Source organism: Capsicum annuum, chromosome 1, assembly GCF_002878395.1.
Source record: "Capsicum annuum cultivar UCD-10X-F1 chromosome 1, UCD10Xv1.1, whole genome shotgun sequence".
Classification (NCBI taxonomy): domain Eukaryota; kingdom Viridiplantae; phylum Streptophyta; class Magnoliopsida; order Solanales; family Solanaceae; genus Capsicum; species Capsicum annuum.
The window spans coordinates 4,518,662-4,539,168 of record NC_061111.1 but is presented as its reverse complement, the minus strand read 5'-3'; the positions used below and the strand labels follow the sequence as shown (position 1 = coordinate 4,539,168).

Genomic DNA, 20,507 nt, shown 5'->3' with positions numbered 1-20,507 from the left:
GAAAAAATGGGATTTTACTTTCTGCTCAGGACCCTCCTGAAAAATGGAATTTTACTTTCTGTTCAGGACCCTCCTGAAAAATGGGATTTTACTTTCTGTTCAGGACCCTCCTGAAAAATGGAATTTTTACTTTCTGTGCAGGACCCTCCTGAAAAATGGGATTTTACTTATTGTTCAGGACCCTCCTGAAAAATGGGATTTTTAATTTTTGTTCAGGACCCTCCTAAAAAATGGGAATTTACTTTATGTTCAAGACCCTCTTGAAAAATGGGAATTTACTTTCAATTCAGGACCCTCCTGAAAAATGGGACAACGCTCTCAAAAATGAAATACTACTTTATTATAATTCTTATTTGGGATAATTTTTGTTCTGGTTTTAATTTTGGGTTTCAGGAGCTCGCCTGAGGAACAGGGTGATGAAATAGCAAGTTAGGAGCCCGCCTGAAGAACAGGGTGATGAAATAACAAGTCAGGAGCCCGCCTGGAGAACGGAGTAAAGAAATGAAAAGTCAGGCAACAAAGTGATGTATAGCAAGTCAGGAGCCCGCCTGGAGAATAGGGTGAAGAAACGAAAAGTCAAGCGACAAAGCAAAGCGATTGAAAGCCAACCAACAAGTTGGAAGAAATTGCAATTCAGGCGCCCGCCTGAAGAATAGGGTGATAAAAGTCGAGTCAAGAGCCAACAAAAGCTGTATAGATAGGATTTTTTTAATTTCATTTATGTTTTAACTTGTAATTTTCACTTTGATGTAATGACAGAGCCGCGGACGGGAACCTCGACGAAACCTCACTCGACTCTCCAACTCGGTATAGTCCACCTCTTCCAGTCCTTTGAAATACCCGTGACTTGATTCTCTCATAATTTGGGTAGGAAGGATGTCTTAAGTCAAAACCCGGTTGTCCTTCTTCCTTCTGTTTCTTTCTTTGAATAATGGTCGGGTCAAATTGGGTCTCGCTGTCTACTTCTTTGCCTAAAAACACTTTGTGTTTACATTCAAAGGGGGCATGATGTAGACACCTAATTTTGTCCCTCCCGAAGACCCAAGTTACACATTTTTATCCCTGTCTTACCACGTGCCCTCACCCATATGATTATATCCCATAAAAATACAAAAATAACAAACCCACTAACAAACCTAATCCCCAATTATTCTTTTGTAACAAAATTAACCACTCCTCCTATCAATTTTGGACAACACATCACTACCCCATGCCCCCATGCCCCCATACCCTACCCCACCTACCCTACCCCAATACCCACCCTCACAGTCTATATACACGCACATAATTGATACACACAGGAGGGGCCATTTTTCTAATCAAGATTTCTCTTTCCTTCTTCAGAGGATACACCATAGAAATAGATTTTTTTTTCATCTTCTTCTTCATCACAATACACACTCGCACTATTTTTTCTTCCTCGCAACACACACAGCTACACGAAAAACAAGCACACACAACCACCTAACCAAATACACTCACCACTCTCTCACCGTCGCACACACGTACAATGGAGTTCAAGAAGAGATGAAGACGAATAGCGAGTAGGGTGATGACAGAGGGAGAAACAGATAGAGGAGAGAGTGAATCGAGAGAGAAAAGAAAAGAATTGAGAGTAAATAGTGAGAAATAGAGATCGATTTGAGAGGGCTTGAGCAAAGAAACAGTAAGAATCGGTCAAATCCCATCGGAGAAGGCTACCCATCGCCGAAATCTAAACCATTTTCGTCTTCTCTTGACACCGTCGGAGCTCTCCGGAGCTCCGGCACCGAGAAAATAGTAACTCCGATTGAATCAATTTTGAAAACCTGTCGGAAAATGCCTAAAATCGGCGACTGATCCTTAGAAATTGTCGTATTTCGTAGGAACTGTTTCGGGGTTTGCTCGGTTATCTTTTGGGAGGGGGTTTGATCGAGTTGGGGGATCACCATTTTTGCATCTTCACAGAATACACTACAACCTACAAAAATCCCACTAAAAATTCACACATGTACTCACCATCCCAGCGAATCGGAGAGTTTCAAAGGAAAAATGGCGCGAGTAAGAACTGAGAGAGGTAGAGGGAGAGATTACATGAGATAAAATAGGGAGAGAATAGTGAGAGGGTCGACGGTGATCGAAAATTGAGAAAAGGTGATGGAATCAGTGAAAGTCTGGCTGGTTTGGAGTTTTTCTGGTGAATTTCTCACCGGAATAAGCTCTACATCGTAGAATCGATTCTCCACAGTCCCGAAATTCCCCTAAAACTTCTTCATCTCTGATTTCTCCGGCGAAATCTAGCCGGAGAGATCTATTTTAGTGATTACGTGTTCTACCGGAGCTCTGGCGTCACCAAAATCGATGACCAGTAGCACCAGTTCACACCTCCATTCAAGTTTTTCATTTGTTTGTTTGATTTGTTGATCGAGATTTGCGAGTTTAGTTCGGGATTGAGGTTGTTGGTCGAGTTTGGGTCCGATTCGAGGTTCTTTGGCACGCGGATTCATCTTCTTGTTCTTGATCGGCTGATATTTGGAATAAAATCATCATTGAGGTCCATTTCTTCTACCGATCTTTACTTTATCTTGATTGTTTTTTTTTTTTTATGTTGTGAGTTTGGATAATTTATTGGTTGTGTGTTTGGTTTGAATCTTCGTTGTTTGTGTTGTGTTTGATGTTGGTTTCGGATTATGAGATGTGACTGGAAAATCAAAGCATGTGTTAATTTTTGTTTGGAAAAGGATTTCGGGGTGGGAATAAAAAGTTGTTAAAAATTTGAATGTAGTTAAATTTTGGACCGTTGTCGTTTTATTTAATTCGGATTAAGCATGAATTTGATAGAATCATTTTAACTCAAAAGCTTGATAGGAAATATAGGTCGGGTAGGCGAATTTAGGGATTGTGGATTGATGGAATATTCGATTTGTGTGATTGAATGGTTCTTGGCTATATTGCTTAGGGATCACTTGTATCATTTGGCCGGGGAATGCCCCGAAGTATCTGTATATATTTATTCACCGGGGAATGCCCCGAGGTGTCATGTACCCGGAGGATGTTCGTGGTGAAGGCCCAAGGCGGCAGGTAGAGCATCATTTTAGGATTAACGTAGGTTTACTTTCAGTCTCTTTTTATTTCGGGTTGTAATAATTGGACTGGACTTTACATTTCGGATTGTTTTGTTTTGTTTGATTATTTTGCGTGCTTTTGTGTGGTTTATACATTTCGTAATGCCAAAATAGTTGATACACTCTACCAAGCGACCGTGGTTGAACCACGGGATCGAGGGGTGCCTAACACCTTCCCCTCGGTCAACAGAATTCCTTAGCCGGAGTCTCTGTTCGCAAGCCAGTTTAAGAGTCAAATGGTTTCGAAAAGGATTTTTCAAAGATGACTTGGCACGCCGGATCATGCCAAGTGGCGACTCTGAGTAAAAAATGTAAATAATCCTTTTCCGAAATAAATTTTTATTTCTTGTCACTTAAATAATAAAACTCTTTCGACCCTTAAAACATTAAATCTTTTGTGGAGTACGTAAAAAAGGGGTGTGTGACAATGCTTATGAAAAATATTGAGACATTTTTAAGTCAATACTTTAATCGTTTTCGCTGCCCCGTTTTTTTTAAAAACCAACAAAATTTTTACGCCATTTTTAATTCATTTTTACTTTTGATATAATGTATAATAGTAAAAATTTTGACTGAAATTATAGTCCTTCCACTACTTCACTGTCTTTATATTCCTCATTGTAAGCTTTTTAATTCCAATAAACATTTATAAATGAATATTTTTCTTCATACAAAATAGAAAAGAAAAAACAAACGAGCTTTAATCGACTCCCACTTTGTTTAAATCAAGACAATAAAACAACAGTAAAATCCCACAAGGAGGCTAAAGAAAGTGTACGTACGCTTACGTTACTACTGTCTCGGAGAGATAGAGATGTTGTTTTCGAAAGACAATCTAGATAATATTGCTATGCTTAGTGCGTGACGCGTTGATTTTTTTAGGGTTAGGATTAAAAAGACAGCTCACATAGTATGAACTAAAAACTATAGAACTAATAATAATCAACCCATCACTTCGCATTATTGGATCTAAAGAACCAGTCAAGATATATAGGTCATATCTTAGTTTGTAGCAACTGAAATCTTTTGCATAAACAAAAAATGAAATTTAATTCTAAGTTGTAAAGCTAAATAAACAAAAAAGATGTGAATAAATGGAAGGATGAGAGAAAGAGAGAAAAAGAATATCAATAATATAAAATTTCAATCTGTAAAGTCCAAAATGATAAAAAAAAAGTTCACTCTTGAACATAAATATCATCATATATATAGTAGTAATTAACAAGACTTAGGCACTTCTACCAGGTCCACCATAAAGAACATAAACAAAAGTATTTGCACCATCCTCAAATTGTTTAAATATAAGATCGTACAAACGACTATCGAGACGTATCACTGCTGTATCTATTTCGACTTTGTTTGCTTTCGTGTCTATAATTGCAATGTTCTTACAATAAGAATCAGAATGAATGTCTTCAATGGGGTAATTCCCTGATCCCATTGGAGGTTCAGGTACGCCTGGTGGACTATAAACAACTCCTCCCCACTCCACTTTCATAGCAAAACTTGTTAGGTCGGTGAAGATCTTTCGCGGCCAATATCCAATTTTTTCAGAGTTTTCGCCCAGTAAAAGCCACCAGTTGTCAAGAAGATCCTTATTTGTGAAGAAATATCAAGCTCGGTATTATGCCTCAAACTGTAATCCTAATCCCTATACTTGTATAAACACGATAAAAATTTTTTTTTTACACAAATAAAGTATAAAAGTACCTCAACAATGTAGAATGTTTCCTCCAATACCGTCTTTCCGGGTTGTGAAATACGGTCCTTGTATGGCATATCAAGAGGTATATTTTGGTTTGCGTGTACAAAGCCTGGACACAGTGTATTGAAACACTGAGTTTTACCTGCCTAGAAAACATATATACATGATCTTATGCTTGAACTCTTGTACATGAAATAAAAAAAATGGCCAAATCAAAAGATATAGTTTTTATGAACTCATGATTAAAATCATCAATATAATGTACTATGAGAAGTTACCTGAAAATGTATGAAAAGCCTAGTTTGGTTATCCCCGTATAGTGTTGGATCTACCTAAAATATGAAATGACAACATTATAAAAATCGAGTTTGAATTTATAATAAATATCTATATAATTGACCTCTTAATTAATCATTTTCTTTAAATGAAACAATTGAATTATGGATGAAAAAAAGTTAGTTAAACTTACTCTCCAACCAGCTTGAAGAATATCCCGTCCGTTATGAACTTTTACTCGACAAGCACTACTTTGTTGTCCTTCAACGTGAGGATTGTGCAAATTAGCTATCATTCCACCACCCCAAAACTTATTATCTGGCTTGGTCACAGTTCGAACAATTGCAAGCTGAATATAATAAGTTTTTTATTTTATGAATTTTTACACAATATTCAAATAAACCTCTACATATACGCTAAAACCGTAAGTTATTTTCTTTCTTGAAATAAATAAACCTCTATATTGTAAATTAAACTACAAGAAGTCAAGAATGACTTATTGCATTTGTTACCAATCCAATTAAAAGAAATCATGACACTATTTTCATAGTTATGTACCTTATACGGTGATGATGTGTAGCTTCCTTTTTGCTCTCTATTATTGTTGCTCTGCATAAGATGTATTGCATTAATTAATAGAATTGAAAATTCAATTTGCTTATGTTTGTGCATGAAATGTTATTCTTATATATAAGTAAATGAAATCTTATATTGCTAAAAAATATATATAAATTAAAATAATGAACTCTCATGTTCAGTCATGAATTTTTCGAATAAAAGCGTTAAATTGTTCATAAATCATCTTACATCGATAAATTGATCGTCAAATTCGACATTTTCTGGCGGTGGCATACTTTTTTGTCTTATAAGATCATCCTTCGTAATTTTCCTAACGGGAACAGTTCCAAAAGGACAACCTTCATCGTTTAACCATATTGTTGATGACCTAGTAGATGTTGCATCATGATTTTGTTTTATCCCACGGAAAGTTGGTTTCATCTGTTCAACCAAATATTTAATTGTTTATCAACCAATATCATATCATCGTACAAAAAAATAAAAGTAAAAAGAGAGTAGAATTATACATCGGAATGAAAATTATGGTCCTTCAGTAACGGATGATCAAATGCATGTTGTTTGTAGAAATCAACACAATTGTATGTATCCCCATATTTAGTCTGTGAACCAAAAAAAAAAAAAGGGAAAGAGGACTATTGTTTTTATAGCAAACGGAATCAAATAAACATAATAATGTCTCAAAAGAATTATGAATACAATGACCCCAAAAACAATTACCTTAATTATTTTAACCGCTGGCTTGTTCAAAAGTTTTAATTGTTTCTCTAGCTCCGCGTCCTCTAATTCAGAAAGTTTCTTTTCTCCTTGTACCCTACTATAACTCAAAAGGAAATATAGCACCAACAAAATTTGTTGAATAATTCTTTGACGCATTCTGAACTCATTCATTTTTTTCTTTTGATACATTTGCTACTATGGAAAAGACATTAGATAGAGTTAAATATAAGATCATGAATTGACTATTATACAAGATAATAAATTAATGTAATTTTCTGAATTTTGACCAACATTTATTTAAGTAATATTTAAAATAATAATTTGAACATAGATTTTATTTTTGGTTCTTTTTTGATACATCTGCTACTATAGGAAAGACATTATATAGAGTTAAAGATTAGATCAAGAATTGACTACTATACAACATAATGAATTAATGTAAATTTTTAAAATTTGACCAATATTTATTAAAGTAACATCCAAAATAATAATTTGAACATAGATTTCATTTTTTAGACATCTAATTTCGTCCCTCCCTGATGTCGTTTTACCCATTTTTGTCTTATCCTACCGTGTACCCTCACCTGTGTGATGATCCCTCCACAAATAACAAAAATAACAATCCCCTGACTAATATTGTATTATCCTAGCAATCTACCCAAACAAAAATAGACACCTAACCCTTATCCCTCCAATTAAAAAACGACACCTACCTACCCTATCCTAACAACCCATCCAATCAAAAACCACATCACACCCTACCCCTACCCCACGTGACCCCACCTACCTCACCACTACCCCACCCTCACCACATATACATACCCACACTTCACGGAATAGAGAGGAGGCCATTCATTTTTTTTTTTATCTTCACACAATTCTTCACATCACAGAAAGAGGAGCACACAAGTGGGAATCCATTGGAAGGGGAATAAAGAACACACACCATTAACATATACAGGGGAGCTCCATCTTTTTTTTTTTTTTTATTCGTCACTCACAATGGGATGAACAAACACACACACCGTATCAAGAACACACACTACTGATTCACAAGAAACGACTCACACACTTATGGATTGAGGATATAAACTTAAAAATAAGGTGAAAGAGGTGGGTGAGGATAGATCTACCATCGTACAGACGCACACCCATCGATTTTTTTACGCAAGAAAGGTTGATTCAAATGGTTAAGAAAGGGAAACGGGTAAGAATGGCTTGAACACGGTCAGACATAGTGTTGCCGGTGAGAATTTGGTCGTAGTTTGTGTATCTCCGGCGAAATTTTCGCCGAAATCGTCATCAACTGGTCAATTTGATTGGTCCAGTCACGAACACCTCCCTAAATCTCTTCGTTTTCTTCGTGTTTAAAGTCAACCTTGCCGAAAAATGTCAAGAGTCGCTAAAATCCACCCCATCCCATTGATATTTGTCATACCGGAATTCGTTGGAGTTTCAACCGTATAGTTTTGGTTCCTTCATTAATCTTGGTTTTCGGTCACTCACTGTCCTAAGTAGTTTTCTGCGTTTCTAATTGAATTTTGGAAGGTCTTGTTCAAGTTGGCTTGTAGCCGAGTGGTGGTATCCTCCGAGGTTCTCAGATCGGCCCTTATATCTCCTATTAAGTCAATCGAAAGCTATTAAGGTGGTTGGTCGTTGAGATTTTCTAGTCGGGGGTTCAAAGTTTTGCTTCTTTAATTATTTATTATCAACAAATATCAGATTGTTGAAAGGTCCATTTCTTAACCCGCTCTCGTTTTATCTATCTTAGTGTGTTGAATGGATTGTGAATATGTGTGGTGTTATTATGTTTTGTTGGATTTTTGTTGATGTTGATCATGGCGTTTGTGATTCGGTTATGCTGGTTTGAGGAATGAGTTTTATCATGTTTAAATGGGTTGATAAAAGGAAAATTGGGTTAGAATTACGAGATTGATAAAATGACTAATTTGGTTAATGATGGTTTTATTGTTACCTTTTGTTCAACTTGGAATAAACATGAATAACGTTGGTGAACTCGATAGTATCACTGTTTTAGGTCGCTAATTGGATAAGCAAATATAGGCTGGGTAGGCGAATGTAGGAATAAGTGTTTTCGTGGAATGTTTAGAATTGACGGCTTTGGTTGAATGTTGGAAATTCCATGAAATGTTTGAAATTTTGTTGAATAATTTGATTTTCCCACACTAAAAAATGTATTCATTTGGCCGGGGAATGCCCCGAAGTATCTGTATATAATTATTCACCGGGGAATGCCCGAGGTATCATGTACCTGGAGGACATTTGTGATGAAGGCCCGAGAAGTCGGGTAGAGCATTGGTTTAGGATTAATTTAACATAGCTTTATATTTTTGCATTTTTTATATATACTCCGGTCTGTATAATTGGACTGGACATTACATTTTGGATTGTTTTGTTTTATTTATCGTTTGATTGTTTTGCGTGCTTTTATGTGGTTTATAAACTTTGTAGTGTCAAAAATAGTCGATACACTTTACCAAGCGACCGTGGTTGAACCACGGGATCGAGGGGTGCCTAACACCTTTCTCTCGATCAACAGAATTACTTAGCCAGAGTCTCTGTTCGCAAACCAGTTTAAAGAGTCAAATGGTTTTGAAAAGGATTTTCCAATGGTGACTTGGCACACCAGATTATGCCAAGTGGTGACTCTGAATAAAAAATGTAAATAATTCTTTTTTCGAAATAAATTTTCATTTCTTGTCACTTAAATAATAAAACCCTTTCGAACTTCAAACATAAATCTTTTGGAGTACGTAAAGAGGGGTGTGACAGCTCTGGCGACTCTGCTGGAGACTCTTGATAAGTTTTCAGAATTCGTGCTGTATTTTGGAGTCGTATCGGCTTTGTTTGGCATTACGAGTGTATAAGCATTGTTTGTGATTATGGTTGGTGTTATTTTCACTTTTGTGTGTTTTTTTGCTCTTTGTTTATAATATTTATCCTATGTGTTACCGCTTTATATCTGTCATCATGAGTCCAACCCCCGGCCTTCTTTCTTCAATAAGTACGTAGTACACATGTTGTACACAACCTCTAGTGGAGTCACCCTTATTTTAGGGGGGGAGCCGTCGGTGTTATGGAGTAGGTGGAAAGCAAAGCAGCCACTATCGACCATACGCTCCCCCGAACAACCTTGTTAGTGAACCACAACGTAGGTCAGTCTTTAGGTCTTGCTTATGTGCATCATACGAAGACCTAGCGGGACCCACATGGCCCTTTGTAGGAGACTCCCCTCTAAAGCATCCCTACATGCTAACTGTTGCATTTTTAAGGGTAACGTGGTCATTTGACGGACTGATTTTTGAAAAAAGAAAAAAAAATTGTTAGGAGTAAGGTGCGTAGGCAAAAACAAAAAAAAATAGAAAAAAGTGAGTCGAAAAGAATGAAAAAAAAGGGGAATGTCGTAGTTTATTTTGGAATTCTTTATGGCTTTTGTTTCTCATGATCCGAAAACTCAAAAAGATTTTTTTTACATTTTACATTTGTCTTCTCAAAGTACCGTAAATTCAAAAAAAAAAGAAAAAAAGAGAAAAAAAAAGTTGTGTTTGCCTTTTCTACTTATTTGTCAAAAATAAAAGTACCAAAAAGATTTTTTTTCTTCATAATTGGTGGTGTCAGTCTTAGTTAAAGTGTCTAGTGGAAAATCCAAAAGTTTTTTTTCGTTTGTTTTTGGTAGTGTCTCTTAAGTTAGGGTCAATTTATTAGTTAATCGTTAATTGTCTAATCTGGATGAACTACGCATACCTGATTTCCTTCCCTTGAGTTGGGATACGTAGGCAACCCTCGGTGGGTCCGGTAATTCTTTGTGTTGGCCTTTGTCTTATTATTAGCCTAGGTCTCTCACCCCATAATCTCGCTCAGTACTTCTGTTCGGTAAATTGAAGTCATGAATGTGGTCTGTCCCATCGACATATGCCTGTGTCAAAAATCCCAAGGGTTGGGAATCTTCTACTCTTGTCGAATTTTTGAGATAACATCTTATGTGTTATTACAGGATAGATTTTTCCACCAAGTCTAGAGTTCTGATGGTTGTCAAGGTGCCCAAAAAGTTAATAAAGTGGTGGAAAATGTTTAACTATGTTAATCAGCTGAAACTGATTAAAATATTAGGTGATCTTACGGAACTTCTGCATATTACCCCTCGTCCAGATTTAATAGAGGCTTTGTTGACCTTTTGGGATCGAAGTAGTTTGGTGTTCAGGTTTGAGGAATGTGAAATGACTCCTACTTTGGCAGAAATATCCGGTTTGTTGCATTTGCCCTATATCGAGAAGGATATGATCCGAGCATGAAATCATACTGGCGTGAGATTTTTGCATTCTTGTGGTTTAAAAAGTAAGGGTATCCGTTTGGATTGTTTAAGTGATTCGTGGGTTTCCTTAGATTTTTTATCCGCTAGATTTGCGCCCTCGGAAGGTTTTGATTGCTTTTGGGATGAATTTCATGTGACTAAGAAGAAGTGGGAGAGAAAGCATCTTGAAGTCTTCACCCTTGCTTTGTTAGGTACTTTAGTGTTTCCACTAGAAGAAAGACGTATTAATACCCGTTTGCAATCTGTGGTGATGACCCTATTTCATAAGGATCAAAACGACAAGGGCGCTAATCAAAAGGGCAGGTTCACTTTTATACCTATGATCTTAACAGAATATATAAGGCTTTAACCGAAGTGAAGGGGGGAAGGAGATTTTTTGAGGCCAGTAACCTGATATTGCTGTTATGGATGATGGAGCATTTGCATGCGCATTCTTTAGTTAGACCAGACGTGTTAGATCGTTGTATTCCCAATCGAGTGAAAGCCATGGACTCTAGGTTGCGTTTGGATAAATTCTCGCTACCCGTGGGAGTCGAGGCTTGGATTAAATTTCTTGAGTCAAGAACCAGGGATAACATTTTGTGGACTTATCTATGGCTTTGACCAAAGATAATATTGTTGGGTTTTCAGACGCAGCTCCATTTAGTTATGTTAGGGCTTAATTGCACTAGACCATACAGTCCTTCTAGGGTAATGCGCCAGTTGGGTAGGCTACAAAACGTTCCACCAACAGTGGATCTTCTAAAGGATGTTGAGTACTTCAAGGACCAAGCCTTAGGTGAGAGCAAGTACGAAGAGTTTTGGAAGCATGCAAAAAAGCTAGGTGTGGACACACTCAAAGAAAGTTTGGATAATCCGGGCCACACTCAGGGATATGAGGTCTGGCTTCAATCTATCCCTCGGGATATCAGTCAACCCTTACCAGCGCAGCTTAGAGGGAGAATATAGGAAGAATGCATAGTAGAAGACCATCAGGATGAAAGTATAGGGTCCAAAGTGGAAACGCTGAGAGTTCAGTTAGCAGATTTGTTCAAGACGGTAGAAAGGTGTCAGAATAATCTTTCCAAGTGCACTCCTCATGAAGCAGGAATACGAGCCCGAAGCTTCTTCCCTAATATCAGGGTGTCTTTACAGGATATTGTACAAAGTTTAAATGGGAGAAAGACGACTTCACAGGTAGGTCCATCTCAGTCAGGGTCATCTCACAGAGCACCAGTCTGAAAGAGCATTTTTTATCTTTATTCAGTTTGAGTCTTTTATGATTCTGTCATGGTAGGGTGGTGTCTACTTTAAGTCGAAGTCAAGTTGTTTTTTGTATTAAGGTCTTTATCAGTGATTTCACCTATGTTGTCTTAGGGGTCTTGGATGTTGTCTCGTATTTGTTGTTTAGTTTTAAAGTGGTCCCAAACTTTTTGTACGTTTTTGTGGTTTCCTTTCTTCAAATTGTTATGATGTTATCGTCTTTCTTTTGTTTATTTATTTTTGTTTTTGCAAAAAAAAAAATGTGGGTAATGTTTATGCACATGCTGCACGAACTACGTAAGATCTGATTCATGTACAACATGATACGTAGGCAACCTACTTTTGGGTTCGATCTAATCATTTTGTTTTGTTGTTTTTCATTATTTTTCCTCTTCTAAAAGAAAAACAAAAGCCATAAAGAATGATAAAATAAAGGTAGATAATGAGAGAAAAGAAAAGAGCAGAGATGGATACGAAAAAATAAAATAATAATAATAAGTGTAGTAAAAAAAAGTGTAGACAAAAATCAGGATGATGTTAAAATGACCTCGCTACCCTCAAAAGCTGGTAGAAATAAACATGAATTTAGGACAATTTTACCAATGTGATTCCCATGTTTGTTGTGTGCCCTAATCCTAACGGATGTCGTCTTTGATGAGCATGTTCTTTCAGATAACAGTGGTAGGTTTGCAGCACTTTGGCTAGTCACCCATACTTCACTAGATCCAAAGCAAAGCTCGCCATGGCTAGCAGGGAGATTGAAAATTTGCTCATTGACCTGGATCAGGATCACAGGGAAGAAAGTTTTGAACACAATGATGAGGTAGTAAGGCTCAGGCAACAATTGATAGATTTACATCGGGCATGGGCCTGCGGAATGCCTCCTCATCCGCTCCCTGAAGGTCTTGGAAATATCTCTAACTGCCCACCGCTCTCTCAAGCACAATTCTCTGCTCCTACTGAGTCACCTAAGCACGCGCCAGGATTCACTCCGCGACATTATTATCCTGGTAGTTCTGGTGTGCCCTTGGCAGCTCCCCAATCAAGACCAGCTGCTCAGCCAGCTCCACTGATTACACCGGTATTCGTGGCTCCGCCACCACATGAAACTCCCGTATATGCTGTGCATCCCACAATGAGGCTTCCTAGGTCTACCAGTGAGCCCATACTGAAGGTTCCACATAGTCAGTATTATGCCCCTGAGCCTACTTTGCAAATGAATGAACCGTATGGGTACACTCAACCGCCTGCATTTCCATTTGATACGGAGAAACCTGTCGCAGTAGAGGAACGGGATATCATAGCCCGAAAACTGAAAATTTTAGAACAAGCTATGAGGAATTTGCAAGGAATCGGAGATTATAGGAGTGTTTCCTATAAAGATCTTTGCATGTTCCCAGACATCAACCTTCCCCTCGGCTTTAAGATGCCTAAGTTCGAGAAGTATGCAGGACACGGTGATCCCGTTACACACTTGAGATGTTATTGCAACCAGTTGAGGGCTGCAGGAGGAAGAAAAGAGTTACTTATGGCCTTCTTTGGCGAGAGTCTTTCTGATCTGGCCTGAGAATGATTTATCGATCAAGATATCGATAAATGGAACAACTGGGATGATTTGAATTCTGAATTCGTTCAACATTTTTAGTATAACATCGAACTAATTTTGGATGAAAAATCCTTGGTCAATATGAAGAAAAAGAGCACTGAAGGTTTTAGGGAATACACGATAAGGTGGCGTGAACAGGCCGACAGGGTAAAGCCTCCAATGAAAGAAAGTAAGTTGGTAGAAGTTTTCATCCAGGCATAGGATGAGACCTATTTTCAACATTTACTTCCAGCAATGGGAATATCTTTTATGGAAGTCCTCAAAATGGGGGAGATGATAGAGGACGGAATTAAGACCAGCCGAATAGTGAGTTTTGCCGTATTAAAAGCCACCATATAAGCGATTCAAGGTGGATTTGGCATATTTGGAGGTAAAAATAAGAAAGAGGATGTGGCAACTATCGTAGCTGGAACCCATTCCTATCCCAAAAGACCACCTCGCCCCTATCCCCAAGCCCAAGCCCAAGTCTACGCCCAAGCTCTATATATTCCTCCCCACCATTACTACCTTCCACAAAACCCTTTCTATTTCATTCTGCCACCCCCATACCCAGTATATAGCGTGCATCCATATGCCCAAACCCCTTCTTACCCGCAGTGGTGCGTGCAAGCTCCACAAAATTGCCCATGCAATCCACCAAATTACCAAAACCCCTCCAGACCCAGCTTTCAGCCTATGCTTAAGTATAAAAAAGAGAAGGCGGTCAAAAATCAATTCACACCTATTGGGGAGTCATATGCTAGCTTGTTTGACAGGTTGAGAAAGTTGAAGGTTTTGAGGCCAATTCAAGGAAGGCTTTCAAATCCACCGCCAAGGAATCTCGATTATTCTTTAAGGTATGCGTATTGTTTTGATATGCCAGGCCATGATATCGAGAAATGCTGGCATTTAAAGAGAGCTGTCCAAGATTTAATTGACATAAATCAGATGCTGGTCTAGGCCCCGGAGGGTCCAAACATTAACCAGAATCCGCTGCCAACCCATGATGAAGCCAATATGCTAGAATTGATATATGACGGGAAAAAGTCTTTGAGGGTTTATAAGCCTATTGTCAAGATACAGACCATTGAGTAGAAATCGGTGAATGTAGCGGAGTCTTTGAAAGCAATGTCACTGAGCCAGAAAGAAATGAGAGAAGATAAAGCCCAAGAAAGCACAAAGAAACCCTTGATCACAGTACAGGGCGCCAGAAGGCATGTTGATTTAAGTCAGGATAAACCTAAGTTGACAGTGGTGGGAGCTCTGAGTCAATCCATCTTGATGGTGAAAGGAGCACTGGCAGCGCCTATTGTCCTCAAACCGATGACCCAACCTCCAATAGTTGATACAAAAAGGATTCCCTGGAGTTATGGGTGGACTGTGATGACCTATCACGGGAAAGAAGTTGTGGAAGATGTAGATGAGGTAGGAGGTTTGACTAGGTCAGGAAGATGCTTCATGCCTGAAAGCTTAAGAAAGTCCAAGCCAACGGTGAGTGGACCATCATCTATCAAAAAGCCTATCACTGAAGAAGAAGCCGAAGAATTTTGAAAAAGATGAAATTGCCAGAGTATTCAATATTAAACTAGTTGAAGAAGACCCCTGACTTGCAATTTCTTTCAACTTGTTGCTTGGCTTTAAATTGCTTCGCATTGTTGCTTGACTTTTCATTTCTTCACCCTATTCTTTAGGCAGGCTCCTGACTTGCTATTTCATCACTTTGTTACTTGACTTTTCATTTCTTCACTATGTTCTCCAGGCGGGTTCCTGACTTGCTATTTCATCACCCTGTTCTTCAGGCGGACCCCTAAAACCCAAAATTAAAACTAGAACGAAAGTTATCCAAAACAAAAATTATAGTAAAGTTGTATTTGATTTTTGAAAGCGTTGTCCCATTTTCCAGGAGGGTCCTGAACAGGAATTAAAATCCCATTTTCTAGGAGAGTCCTGAACATGAAAGATAAGTCCCATTTTTCAGGAAGGTCCTAAGCAGAAAGTAAAATCCCATTTTTAAAGAGGGTCCTGAACAGAAAGTAAAGTCACATTTTTCAGGAGGGTCCTAAGCAGAAAGTAAATTTCCATTCTTCAAGAGGGTCCAGAACAGAAAGTAAAATCCCATTTTTCAAGAGGGTCCTAAACAGAAAGTAAAATCCCATTTTTCAGGAGGGTCCTGAACAGAAAGTAAAATCCCATTCTCCAGGAGGGTACTCAACAAAAGGTAAAATTCCATTTTTCAGGAGGGGCCTGAACAGAAAGTAAAATCCCATTTTTCAGGCGGATCCTGAGCAGAAAGTAAAATCTCATTTTTCAGGAGGGTCCCGAACTGAATGTAGAGTCCCATTTTTCAGGAGGGTCCTGAACAGAAAGTAAAATCCTATTTTCCAGGAGGGTCCTGAACAGAAAGCAGAAATCTATTTTTCAAGAGGGTCCTCAACATAAAGAAAAATCTCATTTTTCAGGAGAGTCCTGGACAGAAAGTAAAGTCCCACTTTTAAGGAGGGTCTTGAACTGAAAGTGAATTCCCATTTTTCAGGAGGGTCCTGAACAGAAAGTAAAATTCCATTTTTCAGGAGGGTCCTGAACAGAAAGTAAAGTCCCATTTTTCAGGAGGGTCCAAAACATAAAGTAAAATCCTATTTTTCAGGAGGGTCCTGAACAGAAAGTAAAATCCAATTTTCCAGGAGAGTCCTGAACAGAAAGCAGAATTCTATTTTTCAGGAGGGTCCTAAACATAAAGTAATATCTCATTTTTCAGGAGGGTCCTGAACAGAAAGTAAAGTCCCATTTTTTAGGAGGGTCCTGAACTGAAAGTAAATTCCCATTTTTTAGGAGGGTCCTGAACAGAAAGTAAAATACTTTTTCCAGGAGGGTCCTGAACTGAAACTAAAGTCCCATTTTCCATGAGGGTCCTGAACAACCTGTAAAATTCCATTTTTTAGGAGGGGCCTGAACAGAAAGTAAAATCCCATTTTTCAGGCGGATACTGAGCAGAAAGTAAAATCTCATTTTTCAGGAGGGTCCCGAACTGAATGTAAAGTCAAATTTTTCAGGAGGGTCCTAAACATAAAGTATAATCCCATTTTCCAGGAGGGTCCTGAACAGAAAGCAGAATTCTATTTTTCATGTTGGTCCTAAACATAAAGCAAAATCACATTTTCAGGAGAGTCCTGAACAGAAAGTAAAATCCCACTTTTAAGGAGGGTCTTAAACTGAAAGTAAATTCTCAATTTTCAGGAGGGTCCTGAACAGAAAGCAAAATCCCATTTTTCAGGAGGGACCTGAACAGAAATTAAAGTCCCATTTTTTAAGAGAGTCCTGAGCAGAAAGTAAATTCTAATTCTTCAAGAGGGTACTGAACAGAATGTAAAATCCCATTTTATAGGATGGTTCTGAACAGAAAGTTAAATCTCATTTCTCAGGAGGATCCTGAAAAGAAAGTAAAATCCCATTTTTTCGGAGGGTCCTGAACATAAAGTAAATTCCCATTTTCCAGGAGGGTCCTAAACAAAAGATAAAATCCCATTTTCCAGGAGAGTCCTGAAAAGAAAGTAAAGTCCCATTTTTCAGGAGGGTCCTGAGCTGAAAGTAAATTCCCATTCTTCAGGAGGGTCCTGAACAGAAAGTAAAGTCCCATTTTTCAAGAGGGTCCTAAACACAAAGTAAAATCCAATTTTCCAAGAGGGTCCTGAAAAGAAAGTAAAGTCCCATTTTTCTGGAGGGTCCAAAACATAAAGTAAAATCCTATTTTTCAGGAGGGTCCTGAACAGAAAGTAAAATCCAATTTTCCAGGAGGGTCTTGAACAGAAAGTGAAGTCCCATTTTTTAGAAGGGTCCTTAACTGAAAGTAAATTCCCATTTTTCAGGAGGGTCCTGAACAGAAAGTAAAATACTTTTTCCAGGAGGGTCCTGAACAGAAACTAAAGTCCCATTTTCCAGGAGGGTCCTGAACAAAAGGTAAAAATTCCATTTTTCAGGAGGGGCCTGAACAGAAAGTAAAATCCATTTTTCAGGCGGACACTGAGCAGAAAGTAAAATCTCATTTTTCAGGAGGGTCCTGAACTGAATGTAAAGTCAAATTTTTCAGGAGGGTCCTAAACATAAAGTATAATCCCATTTTCCAGGAGGGTCCTGAACAGAAAGTAAAATCCTATTTTCCAGGAGGGTCCTGAACAAAAAGCAGAATTCTATTTTTCATGTTGGTCCTAAACATAAAGCAAAATCTCATTTTTCAGGAGAGTCCTGAACATAAAGTAAAGTCCCACTTTTAAAGAGGGTCTTAAACTGAAAGTAAATTCTAATTTTTTAGGAGGGTCCTGAACAGAAAGTAAAATCCCATTTTTAAGGAGGGTCCTGAACAGAAAGTAAAGTCTCATTTTTAAAGAGAGTCCTGAGCAGAAAGTAAATTCCAATTCTTCAAGAGGGTACTGAACAAAATGTAAAATCCCATTTTTCAGGATGGTCCTGAACAGAAAGTAAAATCTCATTTCTCAGGAGGGTCCTAAAAAGAAAGTAAAATCCCATTTTTCAGGAGTGTCCTGAACATAAAGTAAATTTCCATTTTCCAGGAGGGTCCTGAACATAAAGTAAAATCCCATTTTTCAGGAGGGTCCTGAACAGAAAATAAAGTCTCATTTTTCAGGAGGGTCCTGATCTGAAAGTAAATTCCCATTCTTCAGGAGGGTCCTGAACAGAAAGTAAAAATCCCATTTTTCAGGAGGGTCCTGAACACAAAGTAAAATCCCATTTTTCAGAAGAGTCCTAAACAGAAAGTAAAGTCCCATTTTTCAAGAGAGTACTGAGCAGAAAGTAAATTCCCATTCTTCAATAGGGTACTGAATAGAAAATAAATCCCATTTGTCAGGAGGGTCCTAAAGAGAAATTAAAATCTCATTTTTTAGGATGGTCCTGAAAAGAAAGTAAAATCCCATTTTTCAGGAGGGTTCTGAACAGAAAGTAAAATCCCATTTTCCAGGAGGGTCCTAAACAGAAAGTAAAGTCCCATTTTTCAGCAGGGTCCTGAAAAGAAAGTAAAGTCCCATTTTTCAGGAGGGTCGTGAGCTGAAAGTAAATTTCCATTCTTCAGGAGGGTCCTGAATAGAAAGTATAGTCCCATTTTTCAGGAGGGTCCTAAACACAAAGTGAAATCCCATTTTCCAGGAGGGTCCTGAACAGAAAGTAAAGTCCATTTTTTTAGGAGGGTCCAAAACATAAATTAAAATCCCATTTTTCAAGAGGTTCCTGAACAGAAAGTAAAATCCTATTTTCCAGGAGAGTCCTGAACAGAAAGCAGAATTCTAATTTTTAGGAGGGTCCTAAACATCAAGTAATATCTTATTTTTTAGGAGGGTCCTGAACAGAATGTAAAGTCCCATTTTTTAGGAGGGTCCTGATCTGAAAGTAAATTCCCATTCTTCAGGAGGGTCTCTAATAGAAAATAAAAATTCCATTTTTCAGGAGCGTCCTGAACAAAAAGTAAAATCCCATTTTTCAGAAGAGTCCTAAACAGAAAGTAAAGTCCCATTTTTCAAGTGAGTACTGAGCAGAAAGTAAATTTCCATTCTTCAAGAGGGTACTGAACAGAAAATAAAAGCCCATTTTTTAGGAGGGTCCTGAACAGAAAGTAAATTCTCAATTTTCAGGAGGATCCTGAAAAGAAACTACAATCCCATTTTTCAGGAGAGTCCTGAACATAAAGTAAATTCCCATTTTCCAGGAGGGTCCTGAACAGAAGTTAAAATCCCATTTTCCAGGAGGGTCCTGAAAAGAAAGTAAAGTCCCATTTTTCAGGAGAGTCCTAAACAGAAAGTAAAGTCCCATTTTTCAAGAGGGTACGGAACAGAAAGCAAAATCCCATTTTTTAGTAGGTTCCTGAACAGAAACTAAAATCTTATTTTTCAGGAGGGTCCTGAAAAGAAAGTAAAATCCAAATTTTCAGGAGGGTCCAGAACAGAATGTAAAATCCCATTTTCCAGGAAATCCTGAACAGAAAGTAAAGTCCCATTTTCAGGGAGGATCCTGAACTAAAAGTAAATTACCATTCTTCAGGAAGGTCCTGAATAGAAAGTAAAATCCCATTTTTCAGGAGGGTCATGAACGGAAAGTAAAATCCTATTTTTCAGGAGGGTCTTGAACAGAAAGTAGAATCACATTTTTCAGGTGGGTCCTGAATAAACAGTAAAATCCTATTTTTAAGGAGGGTCCTGAACAGAAAGTAAAATCCCATTTTGTAGGAGGGTCCTAAACAAATGGTAAAATTCCATTTTTCAGGAGGGGCCTGAACAGAAAGTAAAATCTCATTTTCCAGGAGTATCCTGAGCAAAAAGTAAAATCTTATTTTTCAGAAGGGTCCCGAACTGAATGTAAAGTCTCATTTTTCAGGAGGGTCCTAAACATAAAGTAAAATCCCATTTTCCAGGAGGGTCCTAAACAAATGGTAAAATTCCATTTTTCAGGAGGGGCCTGAACAGAAAGTAAAATCTCATTTTTTAGGAGTATCCTGAGCAAAAAGTAAAATCTCATTTTTCAGAAGGGTCCCGAACTGAATATAAGGTCCCATTTTTCAGGAGGGTCCTAAACATAAAGTAAAATCCCATTTTCCAGTAGGGTCCTAAGCAGAAAGTAAAACCCTATTTTCCAGGAGGGCCCTAAACAGAAAGCAGAATTCTATTTTTCAGATGGGTCCTAAACATAAAGTAAAATTTCATTTTTCAGGAGGGTCCTGAACAGAAGGTAAAGTCCCATTTTTTAGGAGGGTCCTGAACTGAAAGTAAATTCCCATTTTTTAGCAGGGTCCTGAATGAAAGTAAAATCACATTTTTCAGGAGGGTCTTTAACAGAAGGTAAAGTCCCATTTTTTAGGAGGGTCCTGAACTGAAAATAAATTCCCATTTTTTAGGAGGGTCCTGAACAGAAAGTAAAATCCCATTTTTCAGGAGGGTCCTTAACAGAAGGTAAAGTCCCATTTTT

At 38.0% G+C, this 20,507-nt stretch overlaps 1 protein-coding gene across 1 annotated transcript; it reads right to left on the bottom strand.

Moving 5' to 3' along the window:
- Positions 1-1,697: 1,697 nt before the first annotated feature.
- Positions 1,698-6,552, bottom strand: LOC107857957. The gene is made up of 10 exons (XM_016702738.2): positions 6,382-6,552; positions 6,171-6,263; positions 5,893-6,084; positions 5,644-5,694; positions 5,279-5,434; positions 5,088-5,141; positions 4,815-4,955; positions 4,347-4,698; positions 2,190-2,276; positions 1,698-1,960 (listed from the first exon to the last, which is right to left on the bottom strand). The coding sequence occupies exons 1-10, from the start codon at positions 6,550-6,552 to the stop codon at positions 1,698-1,700; spliced, it is 1,560 nt and encodes a 519-aa protein (XP_016558224.2).
- Positions 6,553-20,507: the final 13,955 nt, after the last annotated feature.